The sequence below is a fragment of the Oryzias latipes genome, chromosome 19, assembly GCF_053564925.1.
Source record: "Oryzias latipes strain Hd-rR chromosome 19, Olatipes_Hd-rR_3.1".
Lineage (NCBI taxonomy): Eukaryota > Metazoa > Chordata > Actinopteri > Beloniformes > Adrianichthyidae > Oryzias > Oryzias latipes.
Genome location: NC_136255.1, coordinates 28,430,001 through 28,449,629, shown reverse-complemented (window position 1 = coordinate 28,449,629; position 19,629 = coordinate 28,430,001). Strand labels below are relative to the sequence as shown.

Here is a 19,629-nt window from a genome sequence, read left to right as displayed (position 1 = left end):
GTGGGAGGGGCCCAAAACAAAACAAGTCAGTCGGGTCACCTGAGGCTGTGATTGGGTCACAGACTGCTCCAGAGTGAAACAAGGAAAATGTTCAGAGGAACACATCAAGACACGTAGGCGGGGCCTCTGATGACTGACAGTTGAAGGAATACTTTCACCTCAGCGTTCAGATTTCAGGTTGAAGGACCCCCAGAACAGAACCGGACCTCCAGAACAGAACCGGACTTCCAGAACAGAACCGGACTTCCAGAACAGAGCCGGACCTCCAGAACAGAACCGGACTTCCAGAACAGAACCGGACCTCCACTGCAGCATTCATGAGGATCAAATCCTGCTGCTGATTCCACGGACCTTCGGGTTTTGCAGAAGCAGGTTCTTTGGATCAAACCAGTCAAACACACAAACACACACACAAACACAGAGGAAGTGTTCATGGTGCTGGAGGGGTTTGTAACAGTTTAGTGTGAAGTCATTTGCTGATTGGGTACTTCTGTGGTGGAGCTGGTCGTGTGTGTGTGTGTGTGGGGGGGGGGGGTTGTGTGTATGTGTGTGTGGGGGGGTTGTGTGTGTGTGTGGGGGTCTGTGTGTGTGGGGGGGCTCTATGTGTGTGTGTGTGGGGGGGCTCTATGTGTGTGTGTGTGGGGGGGGGGTCACAGGATGAAACTTCTGACTTTTAGCTGAAATCTGCAGCTTTGAGTTTCTGGACTTTGACAGCTGAGCATCACTAAGAACTAAAGGTTCAAACCAGAAAAAGTCATTTTTTTAAAGATGTTTTTATTTTATTTTTCACGGACTTTGATGCAAAAATCAAACAATAAATAAACTTTCACATCAAACATTCAGAGCGGAGGATCGAAAAACCGACATTCACATGTAAACAGCACTTTTCGCGGCGCCTCGCGCCCGCTGAGCCTCATGACGTCAACAACGCACATTTTACGCACAGGCGCGCGAACCTCACAAAGCCACGCGCACGCCGGACAGCCCTCACCAGGGGTCTTGCGGGGTTTTTGAGGCGGACTCGGGTCCAGAAACGGCACTGCGCTTCATTGCAAGGCAGCAGAGCGCGCGCCAGTGTATCCAACCTTTGGTCAGTTTACGCGCGGCGGCTCACGCGCCATCCTCATTCAGCTGTAACAACACAGTCCAGCGTGGGGCTCAGCTGATCACGCAGCGCTCGCGACCGTGCGCGGCGCCTACGGCTTTCTCCTTAATGTACATAAGGTCACTGTGCACGCTCGGCCTGCGCGCGCACGGGGTGACCACGCCGTACGCCTCCGTGTCCTTCAGCTTCTTGTTCTTCAGGGACTTTCGGTGCAGCAGGTCGCAGTGCTGCACCGACACCTTCCGGTGCAGGTCCGGGCTCATCTCGTGCGGCAGCTTGGCCAGACTGAACAGCGTCTGGAACATCTGGTCCACGTTCTCGTTGCGCTTGGCGGAGATCTCAAAGTACGCGCACTTGTCGTCTCCGGACAGCAGCTGCTCGATCTCCTCCTGCTGCACCTCCCGGTGAAACTCGCGGTCGCCCTTGTTCCCGCAGATCACCAGAGGGACGTCGATGTTCTCCTTGATCTTGTTCTTCAGGCAGGACTTGGTCTCGTAGATCTGCCGCTTCAGCCGCTGCACCTCCAGGAAGGAGTCGCGGTTGTCGAGGCTGAAGACCAGGATGAAGACGTCACCTGCAGGAGGACAGCAGAGTTCAGCTTCTGCGCGTTTCTGCGGGATCTGCGCTCTCAAACACCTGAGCGGACGTACCTGTGAGGATGGACAGCCTCCTCATGGCGGGAAACGGGTGGTTCCCCGAGGTGTCCAGGATGTCCAGCTGGTAAACGTCTCCTTTGATGCTGTACAGTTTCCGGTGGAAGTCCTCGATGGTCGGAGTGTACTGCTCCTCGAACCTCCCGTTCAGGAACCGGGACACGATGGCGGTCTTCCCGACCTTGGTGGAGCCCAGGATCACCATCCGGTAGCAGTTCTTGGCGGGAATGTCGAAGTCGTTCTCGGACGGGGACATCTTCTTGATCATGGTTACGTCCGTGTGCGCGCAGAGGCGTGCGTGTGAGCGCAGCCTGTCCGGTTGTCAGTCTGACTTTCGTGGCTGAGGCGCGTATTTAAGCGCTCTGGACCGGGCGCCTCCCCCTCTGGTCCGCCCCCCGCTCCCATGGCGCGCGTCACAGACCCCCCCGCTCCCCACCAAAGGAGGAGCAGAGAAGAAAATGACTTTCTGACCCGGACCGCCTCAGACGGACTGAAACGGGAGCTGCAGTTTCCACGAACGGCCTAAGGAGGGCAGCCGCGCGCGTGAACGCAGAGGACCCAATGAAAGCAAACAGAAAACACTCGCGCGTGCATGTTTACCCAGGTTGCAACTCGAAAAACAAACATCAGAAAATTAAAGTGCAGAAGAGGAACTTTGAAAAAAACGTGTTTTAATGTGGAATCTACTCTCTGGGCTTTTATTTTGAAAAAAGCAGTTGTTTTGATGGATGAAAGGACGAATCAAACGAATCAAAGCTAACAGAGACTCCAGGACTAAAGCCTCAGCTTGTCCTTCAGGTCATCTAACAAACATCTCCGGTTTCCTTCACAGAACTAGAACTGGGTCCAATAAAAGTCCAGTAAACATTTCAGCTGCTTCCACGGTCCATTTGGTTCCAAAACAGAACCTGGATAGAAGAACAAACCCAGAAAGGAAGTGGTCCAGATGGACCAAAGGTTTTAGCGTCAGAGGAACCAGGTTCAGAACCTTAACTGGACTGCAGCTGCTTCGCTGGTTCCACTGGTTCCTGTTTCTTAGATCAGTGGAGATAATAATAATCATAATAATAATAATCATAATACCAATCATAATAATAATAATCATAATGAATTGGGTGTAACAAGCTGGAGTGAGGAGGCAGACCTAAGGGAGTGGGTGGGAGTGGCTAAATGGATAAGGGGTCATGGGGGGGGTCAGAATAAGGATTTTATTTTATTATTTTAGGACAGGTGTGATGTGCAGAGTGGAGGGGGTTTGTGTTCTGATCCGGGCAGCAGAGTTCTGGAGCAGTGGTAGTTTGTGAATAATTTTGTAAGGAGGGGGTCCAGATGAGAGGGAGTTGCAGTCGCCCAGAAGGGGGGGGGGGGGGGGGGGGGGGGGTGAGACTGTGGACCAGAACGTGAGAGAGGGGCGGAGACGGCGATGTGTGGAAGGTGGAGGGACGCGGTCTGGGAGATGAGATGGATGAGGGCAGTAAAGGAGAGAGGGCTGTAAGGATGACACCCAGACTCTAACCTATGGGGGGGGGGGGGGGGCAGACATCAGGGGAAAAGGAGAAGTTAAAGTTTATTTAGGGAGGGGCTTGTTCCTACGATGAGAAATGTATTTATATTTAATTGAAGGAAGTTTGCAGTGAACCAGGATTTCATTTCAAGGAGGCATTTGGGGAGGGAGGCAGGCTTAGAGAGGTAGAGCTGGGTGTCATCTGCATAGCAGTGAAAGTGGGTGTCGTGTTTACGGAAGATTTAACCAAGGGGGAGAAGGTAAATGATGAATAGCAGGGGCCCCAGGACAGAGCCTTGGGGCACACCTGTGGTAATTGGACTGTGGGAGAGGTGAATGACTAATTGGATGAAATGGGTGCGGCCTGAAAGATAGGACTGGATCCAGCTGAGGGGTAAGTCAGTGATTCTGATGGTTGAACGTCTTTCCAGAGGGGGGGGGGGGGGGGGGGGGGGGGGGTGAGATTGTATCAAAGGCAGCAGTCAGAGTAGAAGGAAGATGGAAGCTAAACCAGAGTCAGCAGTGAGAAAACCTCGCTGGTCATTTTAAGGAGGCTGTTTCTGTGGAAATGACAGAAGCCAGACTGGAGCTGTTGATAGACATGATTGGAAGACTTCAGAGAAGACTTCTAAGACTTATTAGACTTCAGTCTGGTCTCAGGTTTCTTCCAGACTGAAGTCTGAAAGAAACCTGCGTAATGTCCCTGTATACCGTTGCAGTGCGTTTTCTATTAAATTTTAGAGGGGCGTGTCGTATAGACAGAGGCTTGGATTGGTTATCTCAGAAATTGTTTTTGTTTTTAGTTTTCTGTCAACCTAATTGCCTGAGGTGGTGGTTTTCTTGTTTGTTTGTTTTTTAGGGGTTTGGTTTTTTTTTGTTTTGTTTGTGAGATCCTACAGGTCATGGCGTCAGAAGAGGAGTGTGGACGCTGTTCCTACAGAGTGGTGTACCGAAATGGTTTCCTGCAGCAGGAGAAAAAAACCTGTGGTCCCTGGAGATGTGAGGAGCCCTGAGGCCCAAATCCTACAGGTCGGGGCGGCTGAAGAGGTGTGGACACTGATCCTACAGAGTGGTGCATCGAGATGGTTCCTGCAGTAAAAAACAACTTGGGGTCCAAGGAGCTGTGAGCCACGCTGAAGCCCAGGTGTGCTTTTGAGCGGTCCGTGGAGGAGGACTGGATGAGGGCCATTCATTTTTGGGGTGCGGAGAAATGGAGGACGATGGACAGATGGGGGTAGTTTTATAAGAAGATTGAAGGGGCATCTGCTGGCTCTTATACGGATGGAACCGGATGGACTTTGTAAAATATTTCTGTTTAAAAGAATATTTATGTATGTGAATGGTAGAGTACAGGTAGAATGTTTACCTTATGTATGTTCTGTTTGTAGATCCGATGTAGTTTTATTTTGTTTTCCATCTCTGTTTAGTTGTAATAATGACTCAATTATGTACAGATTTTTAATCTCCTTTATTAATAAAAAAAAAAAAGAAATGATTGGAGGGGAGGAGGGTGAGGAGGTGAGAGGCGATAGAGATCAGGAGGAACATTCCCATGCTTTCCCACCAAACAGTCAGGATGAGTCCAGACAGGACCAGGACCCTGCAGAACTGTCTGCGGGTTTTGGAAGGGTTCTGTTGTTTTTCATGATCACTCCTCCAGCAGAACCTTTTCCTTCCTCTGAAGACAGTTCTGTGTCCCTCAGCAAATATTTCCCCCTGTTTCAGAAATGTGTTGAAAGTATTTAGGACATCCAGGAAAAGATCCTGACCCGCATGGAGACTCATGGACGGATGACAGAACCTTGATCAGGAATCAGTTCCAGTCTGTGGTTCTAGGGTTGGGAACCCTTGGCTGGTTGGCTGTTCTCTCCATGGCTGTTCTCTCCGCGGCTGTTCTCCCAGGGGCTGTTCTCTCCGCGGCTGTTCTGCCAGGGGCTGTTCTCTCCGGGGCTGTTCTCTCCGTGGCTGTTCTCTCCGTGGCTGTTCTCCCCGGGGCTGTTCTCTCCACGGCTGTTCTCCCAGGGGCTGTTCTCTCCGCGGCTGTTCTCCCTGCGGCTGTTCTCCCAGGGGCTGTTCTCTCCGGGGCTGTACTCTCCGGGGCTGTACTCTCCGGGGCTGTTCTCTCCGCGGCTGTTCTCTCCGCGGCTGTTCTCCCCGCGGCTTTTCTCCCAGGGGCTGTTCTCTCCGCGGCTGTTCTCCCTGCGGCTGTTCTCTCCGCGGCTGTTCTCCCAGGGGCTGTTCTCTCCGGGGCTGTACTCTCCGGGGCTGTTCTCTCCGCGGCTGTTCTCCCCGCGGCTGTTCTCCCAGGGGCTGTTCTCTCCGGGGCTGTTCTCTCCGGGGCTGTTCTCTCCGCGGCTGTTCTCTCCGTGGCTGTTCTCTCCGCGGCTGTTCTCCCCGGGGCTGTTCTCTCCGCGGCTGTTCTCTCCACGGCTGTTCTCCCAGGGGCTGTTCTCCTCGGGGCTGTTCTCCCCACGGCTTTTCTCTCCGCGGCTGTTCTCCCCGGTTACATGAGTGCAGTTAGATTCAGGAAATCACATCCTAACCCTGTTTGTCATTTCAGGGATCCTGTTGAATTAATGAGTACGTTTAGCAAACAAAATGGTGACGACAATCCCAACAGTCAGGAATGAGAATGTTAAGAACGTGTTCCACTGGTCCGTGTGGACAGACTCACAGCCACACGCGTGTTCCAAACAAATGTAAGGAAAAATGAAAACTGTGCGTCTCTGAATGTTTGTTTTAGTTTCATTACTTTGAAAAGACTTTTTCGATGTTTTTGATTTTATTGATTTGTTACTTGCAGGAAAAGCTCCCTTTGTAAGGAGGGGGTGGGGGGGGGGGACAAGAACATGGAACGACAACCATGAGGCCATAGCAGAACACAGGAACAAGATGACCATCCAGATCTCCCCAAAGAACCCCCGGTTTCCACAGACAGTGATAAAGACGAGGATGCACCGAATGAACCCAGAACCATCTGAGGCGCTCAGTACTTTCAGAAGAAGTCAGAGGAATGTTGGGGTCAAAGGTGAAACCGTACGTGCAGAAGAACACAAACAGAACTGCTATCAGATCCAGAAACAAAGTGTTCACAGTTATTGACGTTCTCACAAACACCATCAAGCTCCACGCAGGAGCGGCGTGCTGGACTTCAGCGCCACCGGAGGACCTGCAGACGCTCGGCCGTGACCCCGGCTGAACTCTGTTACGGCCTTTATCCCACTTCAGCCTGAAACTGCGACGCTGCCCCAGCGTTTCCATTGTAACAATGTTGTAATGATGTCTGAACATGTCAATCATTCAGTAACCGTGACAACAAGGCCACTGCAGGAAAGGATGGTCTGGAGGGAAGATGCCGATGCTCCTGAGGGCAACCAGCATATCCGGGTCAAACTGACAGAACCGGAGCAGAACTTTGGGGCCATACGGACATAAGAGCTCATGTTAGGGCAGAACACGCTAGGGACTGGAAGACGTGAAGTTAGTTCAAGATCAGAAATGTAGGAAGATATGGAAAGTTGCTAAACTGCTGAAAATCAGGGCTGATTCTGAGATTATCTGAATGAAGCTTAATGTCCTAAAAAAACGACAAGAGAAAATATTTTCAAGAGAAAACTATGAAAATCAGAGAAAATCCTACTAACCAGAGCAGAAACCAGAGTCTGAAAGCCAAAGAGACAAAAGAGAAGGATTTTAAGCTTCCTGTGAGCATCAGATGCAGAAAATCAGCGCAAAGGGGGAGGAGTCAGCAGTCAGAAGGGAGGAGTCAGCAGTTCGGAGGGAGGAGTCAGCAATCAGAAGGGAGAAGTCAGCAGTCAGAAGGGAGGAGTCAGCAGTCAGAAGGGAGGAGTCAGCAGTTCGGAGGGAGGAGTCAGCAATCAGAAGGGAAAAGTCAGCAGTCAGAAGGGAGGAGTCAGCAGTCAGAAGGGAGGAGTCAGCAGTTCGGAGGGAGGAGTCAGCAATCAGAAGGGAAAAGTCAGCAGTCAGAAGGGAGGAGTCAGCAGTCAGAAGGGAGGAGTCAGCAGTTCGGAGGGAGGAGTCAGCAATCAGAAGGGAAAAGTCAGCAGTCAGAAGGGAGGAGTCAGCAGTCAGAAGGGAGGAGTCAGCAGTTCGGAGGGAGGAGTCAGCAATCAGAAGGGAGAAGTCAGCAGTCAGAAGGGAGGAGTCAGCAGTCAGGAGGGAGGAGTCAGCAATCAGAAGGGAGGAGTCAGCAGTCAGGAAGGAGGAGTCAAGAAGGAGGAGTCAGCAATCAGCAGGGAGGAGTCAACAGTCAGGAGTCAGCAGTCAGGAGGGAGGAGTTAGCAGTAAGGAGGGAGGAGTCAGCAGTAAGGAGGGAGGGGTCAACAGTCAGAAGGGAGGAGTCAGCAGTCAGGAGGGAGGAGTCAGCAGTAAGGAGGGAGGGGTCAACAGTCAGAAGGGAGGAGTCAGCAGTCAGGAGGGAGGAGTCAGCAGTAAGGAGGGAGGGGTCAACAGTCAGAAGGGAGGAGTCAGCAGTCAGGAGGGAGGAGTTAGCAGTAAGGAGGGAGGGGTCAACAGTCAGAAGGGAGGAGTCATCAGTCAGGAGGGAGGAGTCAGCAGCCGTTGTTGACAAAATAGTTGTTTATTGGAACTTTTTACAGTTTGTAAAGATCCAAGGGCAGAAAATCGTATAAATCAACAAACAAACAAAGCGTAAAATGCATAAAAGCGGTTTTTCCCTCACACTCAGCCAGAATTTGCCTAGCAACCATCAGACGACGATCTGAACCGTTTGGAGGAGGAGCTCTGGTCGTCCTCACAAAGGAGGAGGCGGTTTGTGCCTCCAGATAAAGTTTTCTTCAGTCACGTCTGTCTTTGGGGTAGAAAGTTTTGTGGATTTAGATGTTAGCCTCATAGAACATAGATGTACAGAACATGTCAGACATGGACAGAACATGGACCTGACCAAACAGTAGCCGGACTCCTTCCAGGACTTCCAGTGCAGGTTTGTCTAACGTTCTCGAGTGGAACAGGAATGTTCTCTCCCGTCTGCATGTGTGCAGGAAGCATCACTCCTGTTTCCTCCTCTCCTGATAGATCTTCTGGGTGAATGGTCTGGAAGAACAAACGGTCACAGACAGGAAGACGTCCAGGAAGACGTCCAGGTCAGTCCTAAAACATAAAAATACTTTGATCTTAATGTTTGGGACTTTATTCTCAGGATTGCCTTTCTGGATTATTGTGGAATCTAAAAATGTCTGTAAAGCAGAAGCTGGGTCTGAGTAAAAGCATCAACTGCTTTAATTTAATAATAGGGTCAACTGTAAAGTAGAAAAACAACTGAAGGTTCAAATCCCATCGACAAATGCTTAATGATGTTCTTAAGCAGTAAAGTGTTTTTTCTGCTGTAAAGTGATGTGATTTTATGGAAACACGTTCATAGTTTCTGGGATTCTGTTTCTGCATCAAACATCAAAGGAAACGTGAAATCTTTTAGGATTGTGTCTTTCTAAGAAGCTTCCTCCTCTATAGACACTCACCCCTCAAACATGATGGCCAGCTTGTAGGCCACGCCCACAATGGCGGTCAGGACCAGACCAACAGGACTGGAGCCGCTGCAGAGAGAGAAGGGGGAGACCTGAATATAGCAGAGTGACTGCTGAGGCCGTCATCAGCCACTCAGGACAGGTCACACGGAGCTGAAGGTGGTTTGGATTTGAACTGTGGAAAACGGAACCAGCGGCGTGCGGCACACTGACCCACATATGACTCAGACACACAGGAAGAGATGTGGGGAGGGCTGGACCTTCACTTCAGAGGACACGGCGCTGATCCCTAACAGTCACTTCATCGTTTGAACAGCATCGTCATGGAGATGCTGCTGACTCAGCAGCAATCTGACGCCATGACTCAGCAACTTTATGTCACCGTCTGACCCACATTACATCCCATCAGAACCTGCTTGGACTCTGCATCTCCTTTGGCGGGAGTCCAGACGCTTTTCCCGCTTCAGTCCGGTCCGCTCCGCTGTGGATCCCAGTCGGTACCGTCCGACCTCCTCCTCCTGAGGTGTTGTGCGGCGTCTTGGCATCAGTCAGTCTGCACACGCTCAGACGCTGCCCAGAAACCGCTGACTGGATGTTCTGACCAGTCTTCAGTAAGAGAGCAGCTCTGACGCCGCGTCATCAGGTCTCTGATGGCGGCCGTGAGCGACTGAGGAGGAAACATGATCGTTTCTGCAGAAACATTCCTGCCCAGCTGACATTAGAGGGGCGGGGCAAGTGGGCCGGGGCGTCGGCCTGGGACAGAAGCGGATCTTCTTTTGGTCAGTGCGTCATTGTTCTAAGAGGCTCCGCCCTCTCCCATAACGGCAGCCTGTGATGAGGATGCAGCTCCATTGGAGGGAGGGGGGTTTGTTTCAGGCGGAGAACAGGTGAGACCCAGAGTGACGTCATGACGGACACGCCCTCATGTCAGTTTCCAGAGGCTGAAACGTTCCTGCTGGTCTGTCGTCTGACTTTGAGATGTTTGGAGGAACAAAAGTCCTGCAGGCAGAAGAACGTCTCAGGTTCTGATGAGAACTTTGTGGATTCTCACTGGACAATTGAAGACTTGGTGTCTGCACGCTGCTGAAGCTGGAGGGGGCGGAGCTTCAGATTTGAAGTTGCACTTCTTTGAGTGTGACGATGGGACAGAAGATCAGAACACAGAACTTTAGACGGACCGGAGGACCGGTTGCTGGACCAGCAAAAGCTTGGATGTGACTTTATGGTGGGGGGTGGGGGTTAGAAGAAAGCGGGGCAGGATGAAGACAAGGAGCTTTGACTTCATCACAGGAAGGACAAAAGCAAAGCCAGGGGTGGGGTTGGGGGATGTGAGGGTCTGAAAGCCACCGAATCCTTAACCTGCCTAGCAACCGCTCACTGCTGAACTGACTGAGCCGCGTCGTCATGGAAACGGCAGCAACGTTTATACCTGCTCACCTATTTTCAGGAGTATTTACAGTTCAGAAAAAACAAAGACCTCGTTTTTGGGCTGCTGCTCATTCAGCGCTGTGATGGTTCTGATCACCTCCAGCATCACAGATGAACCAGAACCGGCTGGAACCTGCAGGAGCAGAAGAGCTTACTCACATGAGAGCCAGGCCCAGGTAGTTGGCGGTGCTGCCCCAGTACATCGGGTTCTCCATGATGTTGAAGGGGAAGCCCGTCACCTTCTCGTCCATCAGAATCCCAAAATAATCCCCTGAAAGAACACAGACAGGATCAGGTTCTGCAGGAACAGTAGAACTCAGAGCGGTGTGCTGAGGTTTAAGACAGAACTAATGTGGGAGAACATCTGATGATGTGGAACCAGGACGTTCCCAGAAAAAGCTGATGTAACCAGGTTACTCGTGACAGCTGAAAGTATCTGGATTACTGAGGCTGTGGGGGAGCGGACACCTGCTCACTCAGGTGTGATTTTAGACCTGTGACAAACCGGTCTCAGACTCCCACGGTGAGAACGGACAGGAAGAACCAGAAAAAGACACTCACCACTTTCTGAGTGAACATTCAAATCTGCTCACTAAAACGGAAAAAGGGCTTTTGTCCCCATGGGGGGCAGCTGAAGTGGGGCGCAGCTCTCCAACCACTTTGCTGCGTAACCATCCCCCCAGTGTTGTAATCACTTGAGCATCATCTGACCTGTTTCGCTACATAACAGCATATTAAGCTGCCCCCCCACCCCCAACCTAATGCAGGACCATTGAAAGAGCAGCTTTAAGCAGGTAACTGCCCCCCACTCAGACACCTGTTGCCCTGGTTTCCTCCTCCGGCGCTGTTGTCCGGGTTATGTCATGACTTCTATTGTTACCATTGTTCCGTTCTAGGCTTTGATGGAGCCGCTTGTGCTGAAGATCCTGTTTGGTTCTCTTTTGTCAACCCGCCTACAGCGCCATCAACCTGCCATCAGCGCCGTCAACCCGCCTACAGCGCCATCAACCCGCCATCAGCGCCGTCAACCCGCCATCAGCGCCGTCAACCCACCAACAGCGCCATCAACCCACCATCAGCGCCATCAACCCGCCATCAGCGCCGTCAACCCGCCAACAGCACCGCTAACCCGCCATCAGAACCATAAACCTGCCATCAGCAGCATCAACCAGCCAACAGCGCCCTCAACCCGCCATCAGCGCCGTCAACCCGCCTACAGCGCCCTCAACCCGCCATCAGCACCATCAACCTGCCATCAGCACCATAAACCTGCCATCAGCGCTGTCAACCTGCCACCAGTGCCGCTATAAGCACCGTCAACCCGCCATCAGCACCATAAACCTGCCATCAGCGCCGTCAACCTGCCACCAGTGCTGCTATAAGCACCGTCAACCCGCCATCAGCACCATCAACCTGCCATCAGCGCCGTCAACCCGCCAACAGCGCCATCAACCTGCCATCAGCGCCGTCAACCTGCCATCAGCGCCGTCAACCTGCCATCATTGCCGCTATAAGCACCGTCAACCCGCCATCAGCACCATCAACCTGCCATCAGCGCCGACAACCTGCCATCAGCGCCTTCAACCTGCCAGCAGTGCCGCTATAAGCACCGTCAACCCGCCATCAGCACCATCAACCTGCCATCAGCGCCGACAACCTGCCATCAGTGCCGCTATAAGCACCGTCAACCTGCCATCAGCGCCGTCAACCTGCCATCAGCACCGTCAACCTGCCATCAGCTCCGTCAACCTGCCATCAGCACCATCAACCCGCCATCAGCACCGTCAACCTGCCATCAGCACCATCAACCCGCCATCAGCGCCGTCAATCCGCCAACAGCTCCGTCAACCTGCCATCAGCGCCGTCAATCCGCCAACAGCTCCGTCAACCTGCCATCAGCACAGTCATCCTGCCATCAGCACAGTCATCCTGCCATCAGCACCGTCACCCTACCATCAGTGCTGTAAACCTGCCATCAGCACCGTCAACCCGCCTACAGCGCCATCAACCTGCCATCAGCGCCGTCAATCCGCCAACAGCTCCGTCAACCTGCCATCAGCACAGTCATCCTGTCATCAGCAACGTCACCCTACCATCAGTGCTGTAAACCTGCCATCGGCAGCATCAACCAGCCAACAGCGCCCTCAACCCGCCATCATCACCATCAACCTGCCATCAGCGCCGTCAACCCACCACCAGTGCAGCTATAAGCACCTTCAACCAGCCATCAGCGCCGTCAACCCGCCAACAGCACCGTCAACCTTCCACCAGTGCCGCTATAAGCACCTTAAACCCGCCATCAGCACCGTCAACCCGCCATCAGCCCCGTCAACCTGCCATCAGCGCCGTCAACCAGCCAACAACGCCGCTATAAGCACCGTCAACCCGCCATCAGCGCCGTCTACCTGCCATCAGCCCTGTCAACCCGCCATCAGCGCCGTCAACCTGCCATCAGCACAGTCAACCCGCCATAAGCACCGTCAACCCCCATCAGCGCCGTCAACCAGCCAACAGCGCCGCTATAAGCACCGTCAACCTGCCATCAGCACCATCAACCTGCCATCAGCACTGTCAACCCGCCATCAGCGCCGTCAACCTGCCACCAGTGCCGCTATAAGCACCATCAACCCGCCATCAGCGCCGTCTACCTGCCATCAGCGCCGTCAACCAGCCAACAGCGCCGCTATAAGCACCGTCAACCTGCCATCAGCACCATCAACCTGCCATCAGCACTGTCAACCCGCCATCAGCGCCGTCAACCTGCCACCAGTGCCGCTATAAGCACCATCAACCCGCCATCAGCGCCGTCAATCTGCCATCAGCGCCGTCAACCTGCCACCAGTGCCGCTATAAGCACCATCAACCCGCCATCAGCGCCGTCTACCTGCCATCAGCGCCGTCAACCCACCAACAGCACCGTCAACCCGCCATCAGAACTGTAAACCTGCCATCGGCAGCATCAACCAGCCAACAGCGCCCTCAACCCGCCATCAGCACCATCAACCTGCCATCAGCGCCGTCAACCCACCACCAGTGCCGCTATAAGCACCTTCAACCTGCCATCAGCGCCGTCAACCCGCCAACAGCACCGTCAACCTTCCACCAGTGCCGCTATAAGCACCGTAAACCCGCCATCAGCACCGTCAACCCGCCATCAGCACCGTCAACCTGCCATCAGCGCCGTCTACCTGCCATCAGCACCGTCAACCCACCATCAGCACCGTCAACCTGCCATCAGCGCCGTGAACCTGCCATTAGCGCCGTCAACGTGCCATCAGCGCCGTGAACCTGCCATTAGCGCCGTCAACGTGCCATCAGCACCGTCAACCCGCCATCAGCACCGTCAACCCGCCATCAGCGCCGTAAACCTGCCATGAGCGCCGTAAACCTGCCATCAGCGCCGTCTACCTGCCATCAGCACCGTCAACCCGCCATCAGCACCGTCAACCCGCCATCAGCGCCCTAAACCTGCCAACAGCGCCCTAAACCTGCCAACAGCGCCCTAAACCTGCCAACAGCGCCGTCAACCTGCCATCAGCGCCGTCAACCTGCCATCAGCGCCGTAAACCTGCCATCAGCGCCGTAAACCTGCCATCAGCGCCGTAAACCTGCCATCAGCTCCGTCAACCTCCCAACAGCACCGTCAACCCGCCAACAGCACCGTCAACCTGCCATCAGCGCCGTCAACCCGCCAACAGCGCCGTCTACCCGCCATCAGCGCCGTAAACCTGCCAACAGCACCGTCAACCTGCCATCAGCACCGTCAACCTGCCATCAGCGCCGTAAACCTGCCATCAGCTCCGTCAACCTGCCAACAGCACCGTCAACCCGCCATCAGCACAGTCAACCTGCCATCAGCACCGTCAACCCGCCATCAGTGCCGTAAACCTGCCAACAGCGCCGTCTACCTGCCATCAGCACCGTCAACCTGCCATCAGCACCGTCAACCTGCCATCAGCACCGTCAACCTGCCATCAGCACCGTCAACCCACCATCAGCGCCGTCAACCCGCCATCAGCACCGTCAACCCGCCATCAGCACAGTCAACCTGCCATCAGCACCGTCAACCCGCCATCAGTGCCGTAAACCTGCCAACAGCACCGTCAACCGGCCAACAGCACCGTCAACCTGCCATCAGCGCCGTCAACCCGCCAACAGCGATGTCTACCCGCCATCAGCGCCATAAACCTGCCATCAGCGCCGTCAACCTGCCAATAGCACCGTCAACCGGCCATCAGCACCGTCGACCCGCCATCAGCGCCGTAAACCTGCCATCAGCTCCGTCAACCTGAGATCAGCGCCGTAAACCTGCCATCAGCTCCGTCAACCTGACAACAGCACCGTCAACCCGCCAACAGCACCGTCAACCTGCCATCAGCGCCGTAAACCTGCCATCAGCGCCGTAAACCTGCCAACAGCACCGTCAACCGGCCAACAGCACCGTCAACCTGCCATCAGCGCCGTCAACCCGCCAACAGCGCCGTCTACCCGCCATCAGCGCCATAAACCTGCCATCAGCGCCGTCAACCTGCCAATAGCACCGTCAACCGGCCATCAGCACCGTCGACCCGCCATCAGCGCCGTAAACCTGCCATTAGCGCCGTCAACCGGGTCAGATGGTCTGGGCTGTTGGGAGGAGGACCTAACACCCATGTTGGGACCATCCACAGAGGCTGTGATCCTCACCCAGAAAGGTTCCAGTGAAGCCCAGAGCCAGGAAGCTGCTGACCACCAGCGTGGTGCCGAGCCCCAGGAGAGCGACTCCGCAGCAGAAGACCGCCGTCCGGTCCATGGCCTCCCACCGGGCCTGGGTCTCCATGGCCACCGTCACACTGAGGAGGCAGACAGGACAAACCGCCTAAGCAGCGGCCAGAAGCTCACTGGGTTGTCATACTCTCATACTGCTGCAGGAGGGGGTCCTGTTGACAGTTATAACCCCCCCTGCATTGTTAGATTTTAGCTTTAAAATGGGGAAAAAATGAAGGTCTTTCTCCAAAGCTCAGACTGCCTGAGGGGTCGGTTCGGACTCAGAGTGGACTCTGGTTTCAGGTTCTGATGTGTGCACTCAGGTATGGGTGTGTGTGTGTGTGTGTGTGTGGGTGGGTGAGGGGGGGGTCGAGGGATGTAGGTTTTAGAGGTAAGATCGGGCCTAAAAAATCCAGCCCGACCCGACACAGGCCCACGGGCATCACCTGGTCCGAACCCGACCAATTAACTTGATTTGCAGGCCCGAGCCCGAAGCAAACCCGAAAGTTCAGTTTATCCCAAAGTATTTTTGGCAGAAAAAAAACGCCAGATTTCTTAAAGGTCAAATAATCGACACATTTTTATGATCATGAAAGTTATTTTCTTTGGAACAGAGAGTGGTCGCTGCAGCCGCGGGAGTAGTCAAGCTCGCTGTTGTAGCAAAGAGTTCTGCCGGAAGCGCTGCGCATAGGTTCCTCCCTACATGATAAATGCATTTGCAAAACGAAATAACGCTGGAACACAGAATAAGAGGCCAGACAAAGAGAGAGAAAGAGAGATCTTCATGCACACTCGCTTCATTACACGGAGAAATTCAGCAGCCGCGGTGCCTGTTTGCCTTTTCAGTTCCTCTGTTTTAAGTTTCTCCTTGACTTCTTGCTGCTCCATATCTGGGAGACCTAAACAAAATAGATGGGGACTAACGGAGGGAAGATTACATTCACGACACGTGCCCAGAGCTGCAGGTGCCCCCCCCCCCTTTCTGCCAGTTGCTGGACCACAGTGTGTCAATCAACGGTGGGCTGGTGACTGGTGGGATAGAGGGGGCGGGGTCTACCTGTGTGTGTGTGTGTGTGTGTGTGTGTGTGCGTTCATTAAAATATATTTATTAAAAAAGTCAGCGAGAGAGAAACCCGGCCCGAACCGACCCGAACGTAATGATTGTCATTTAGTTCTGACTCGGGCTCGGGCTTAAGATCTTACCTCTAGTAGGTTTAAAGGGATTTTCATTAAACAGCAAACAAGAAAAAAGCAGCTTTTTGTTTCCTGTGCTGCTGTACGAAGACACGGCGAGAAGACCTGAGGCGCTGCATCAGAGTGCAGACCTGTACTGGGTCTTAACCGTACTCGTGTTTCATTAAAACGAAACAAATGGACTGAACTGGATCAGGACTGGGGTCTTTGGAAAAGACTCGCTTTAATCCACTGTTTCCTTCGATCTGGACTCTAAGACTTTTAGTCAAACATGGAGGTGGAGGCTCGTTACAGCTGATGGATTCATGAAGAATTTCTACTCAAAGATCCTGAAGGTCCGCTGTCAGTCAGTTTATGAACTACGGATTATGGGATTACATTTCTGCCATTAATTGAAAGGGCGTAAAGACAACTGAGCGGGCGCATTTAGGAACTGAGTGAGTGAACCTTACAAGCGCGCTGGGGCAATTCTAACTAAGCGACCCCGTATTTCACAATTGCACGACTGAAATCCTAACTGAGCAGTGATCCTGCTCGGTCAGATCCTTTTTGCGCTCTCACCTGGATTTACGCTCAGTGTTAAGGGGGCGTTTTTGTCACTTGGGGGCAGAAACCTTTCTGGTTGATCTGATTGGCTAAAATTTGCATGTCAAGCAGCGGGGCGGGACTTTCATTTTGGGTCCTTAATAGAAAAGGAACGGCGGCTGTAACGTGGATTAAAAGCATTAAAACGGTAACAAATGCAGTGAATTTCACATGAGAAAAAATTACAGCACCAAAAACCCAGCTGCACTTTCCTACCTTGGTTTTGGGTCGTTGGTTAATGTTTTAATCCATGTTACAGCCGCCGTTTTTTCTATGAATGCCTCTAACACTAAGGGAGGGAGGGGGCGAACAAGTTTGACACAAAGAGCCAACATTTCTAACTGTGATAGTCAAAGAGCCACACCACACACTGACCTGCCAGACACACACACAAACACACAATTAAAGCCATGTTATTTCCCATAACCCCCTCCTCTCCTTAAAATACAACAGCGCTGGTTTAAAGTGCGCCGTTTCAGTTTTGAGCGTTTTTTCTGTATTTAACGTTAACACACATACCGGTGAAATGTGCATGCTGGTGTGTGTTTTAACACAGAGAGTGAACCACAAATGCATTTCTAAAGAAAAAAGATTGTTTTCTTGCCTTTTAATCAGAATTGTTCGCTTCAAGCTGTGAATGCAGACATGCAGCAGCCGGCTGCCAAGGGACCGTCAACAAAGTGCAACCTCTGTGAACTGTGAAACACCACTGTGTAAAAATCAATAATCTCATCAAAAATAATAAATGTCTATATTTATATGAACTGGTAATGAAGACTCGTCAGCATATTCCTGTTACAATAATTATTTTGGAGGAAATTTCATCTTTATTTTATCTTGTTGCATATACTTTTTCAAATTTTAATAGATATGAAGCATGACTAAAGTTATCAGTTGTTTTAAAGATACTGAAGCTACTGTCACCAAACCTTCTGTACGGACTAATAATGACTTTATTGTTATACTAAAATATATATAATAAATATCAATAGTTCACTTTGTTCATTTTTAGGAATATTTCATATTTACAAATGGATCAGATTTGGTCAAAAATCCTCAATAGCTCTGAAGATGCTAGATTTTTTTTAATATAATCTTTATTGTAGTAGGAAAATAAGGTCATGATTAGTCAGTACAGGAAGTTTTGTGTCAGTAACTACAGCATCTTCAAAGCTATTGAGGATTTTTGACCAAATCTGATCAATATTTAAATATGAAAAACTCCTAACAATAAACAATGTGAATTATGACATACTCTTTATTTTAGTAGGAAAATAAGGTCATGATTAGTCAGTACAGGTTTGGTGACAGAAGCTTTAGTATCTTCAGAGCTACAGTGCATTTATGTTATGATTCATATCTCTATTAAATTTTAAAAACTATAAGCAATAAAATAGAGGTTGACTTTCTAACAAAATTTAGTATAATAATAATAATTTAGCATGGCATTGCTGATGAGTCTTCATTACCAGTTCATATAAATACAGACATTTATTCGCTTTTTAAAAGTTTACTGATTTTTACAGAATGGTGTTTCACAGGGTACTTCATTGACGGTCCCTTAGCAGCCGGCTCGCTGCTCCGTTTGCATTCACAGCTTAAAACAAACAATTCTGATTAAAAGGCAATAAAAACGATCTTTTTTATTTAAAAATGCTTTTGTAGTTCACTCTCTGTGTTAATACAAAATGACTGAGGTACTTGCTAACACATTTGAACGTTTATCAGAAGAGTTATTGAAGCAGGAAGTCCGAATCTGTGAAGATCTAATTTAACCGAACCACAGCTGCTCTATTCCCGTGTTCCTCCGCGTAGCTGATAGCTGCAGTTTAAACTATGCCTCATAATCGAGTCTTTGCATTTCCAGGGTTTCCAAAACAAAGTTGTTCAGCATTATTCATATATCTGCACCTTTGTACCCTGGGGGGGGGGGAGTGTCTTCTTTCACGTCCTCTCCTCTCTCCGTACCGTCATCATGCTGTTCTCTCCTAGATCCTCTTTACCGAAGTCACACAACAACACATTAGGGCCGCTCTGTACATTTTGGAGAAAATGTAAGACTTTCACCTTATGGTTGTGAAAGTACTGTATATAAAATTTATGCTAAAGGGCAGAGAGCTGCCGCCTGTTAGCCACCCCCCCCCCCCCCCGCTCTGAAAAATGAAAGTCCCGCCCCTCTGCCTCACCGATAAGACATGCAAATTTTAGCCAATCAGATCAACCAGAAAGGTTCCTGCCCCCAAGTGACAAAAACACCCCCTTAACACTGAGCGTAAATCCAGGTGAGAGCGCAAAAAGGATCTGACCGAGCAGGATCACTGCTCAGTTAGGATTTCAGTCGTGCAATTGTGAAATACGGGGTCGCTTAGTTAGAATTGCCCCAGCGCGCTTGTAAGGTTCACTCACTCAGTTCCTAAATGCGCCCGCTCAGTTGTCTTTACGCCCTTTCAATTAATGGCAGAGATGTAATCCCATACAGATCAACAGCAGCAGGTCTGAGTCCATTTACACCCGACTCATCATCCAATAAACCCGTTTCAGCATTTTTACCAAAAATGTGAAACACTGAGCGGTTAAACAAATGATGTTATACTGAGCCATCCCTTTTCCTCGCCGTGTGTCTGAGTTAGAAGGCCTGAGGTCTGGGTTTGGGATTGGAGGAGGCGGTTTTGAAAATGGCGTTTTGAGCTGTTATAATCAACCTCTTTCCTGCACGCCGCTTCCAGACTTCCCGCTAAACAAACAGCGTCTCCTGAGTTGAAAGTGGGTTTGCAGTTAATCAGAGGAAATTGGGTTACTGGGTCTGGGCTGTGAGGCTTATGGCGCCTCTTCTTTGTCAGAGCAACCAGGAAGCGTAACGGTGTGTTGCGTGCTGATCGGCACCTTAGTCACAAAGACGGACCGCTGGGC

At 51.4% G+C, this 19,629-nt stretch overlaps 3 protein-coding genes across 7 annotated transcripts in view; 1 reads left to right on the top strand and 2 right to left on the bottom strand.

Annotated features, from left to right (window-relative positions):
- Nucleotides 1–19,629, bottom strand: part of pemt (phosphatidylethanolamine N-methyltransferase) — an 83,788-nt gene that overhangs the window by 7,993 nt on the left and 56,166 nt on the right. Inside the window, exons 4-8 of one of the 5 annotated variants that reach the window (XM_078938026.1) lie at nucleotides 14,881–15,026; nucleotides 10,354–10,465; nucleotides 8,761–8,835; nucleotides 8,275–8,392; nucleotides 7,844–8,244 (exon numbers count right to left, since the gene is read on the bottom strand). In XM_078938026.1, coding sequence (XP_078794152.1) covers nucleotides 8,290–8,392; nucleotides 8,761–8,835; nucleotides 10,354–10,465; nucleotides 14,881–15,026 — 436 coding nt within the window. In that variant the 3' untranslated portion in view covers nucleotides 7,844–8,244; nucleotides 8,275–8,289. Of the gene's footprint in view, nucleotides 1–7,843; nucleotides 8,393–8,760; nucleotides 8,836–10,353; nucleotides 10,466–14,880; nucleotides 15,027–19,629 lie in introns of those variants that run through there. The other 4 variants (XM_078938028.1, XM_078938025.1, XM_078938027.1 and 1 more) reach the window with 4 other exon arrangements.
- rasd1 (RAS, dexamethasone-induced 1) lies at nucleotides 755–3,117 on the bottom strand. Its single transcript, XM_078938030.1, has 2 exons — nucleotides 1,756–3,117; nucleotides 755–1,679 (listed from the first exon to the last, which is right to left on the bottom strand). The coding sequence occupies exons 1-2, from the start codon at nucleotides 2,024–2,026 to the stop codon at nucleotides 1,159–1,161; spliced, it is 792 nt and encodes a 263-aa protein (XP_078794156.1). The 5' UTR covers nucleotides 2,027–3,117; the 3' UTR covers nucleotides 755–1,158.
- LOC144988008 (uncharacterized) lies at nucleotides 5,784–7,914 on the top strand. Its single transcript, XM_078938029.1, has 2 exons — nucleotides 5,784–5,961; nucleotides 6,066–7,914. Exon 2 carries the CDS (start codon nucleotides 6,880–6,882, stop codon nucleotides 7,912–7,914), a length of 1,035 nt encoding a protein of 344 aa, XP_078794155.1. The 5' UTR covers nucleotides 5,784–5,961; nucleotides 6,066–6,879.

Excerpts from the sequence above, each read along its gene's own strand:
- rasd1 (XM_078938030.1), bottom strand. The coding sequence starts at position 2,026 with ATGATCAAGAAGATGTCCCCGTCCGAGAACGACTTCGACATTCCCGCC. Across the intron at positions 1,680-1,755 it reads GAGGCTGTCCATCCTCACAG|GTGACGTCTTCATCCTGGTC; the intron begins GTACGTCCGCTC and ends GTCCTCCTGCAG.
- LOC144988008 (XM_078938029.1), top strand. The coding sequence starts at position 6,880 with ATGAAAATCAGAGAAAATCCTACTAACCAGAGCAGAAACCAGAGTCTG.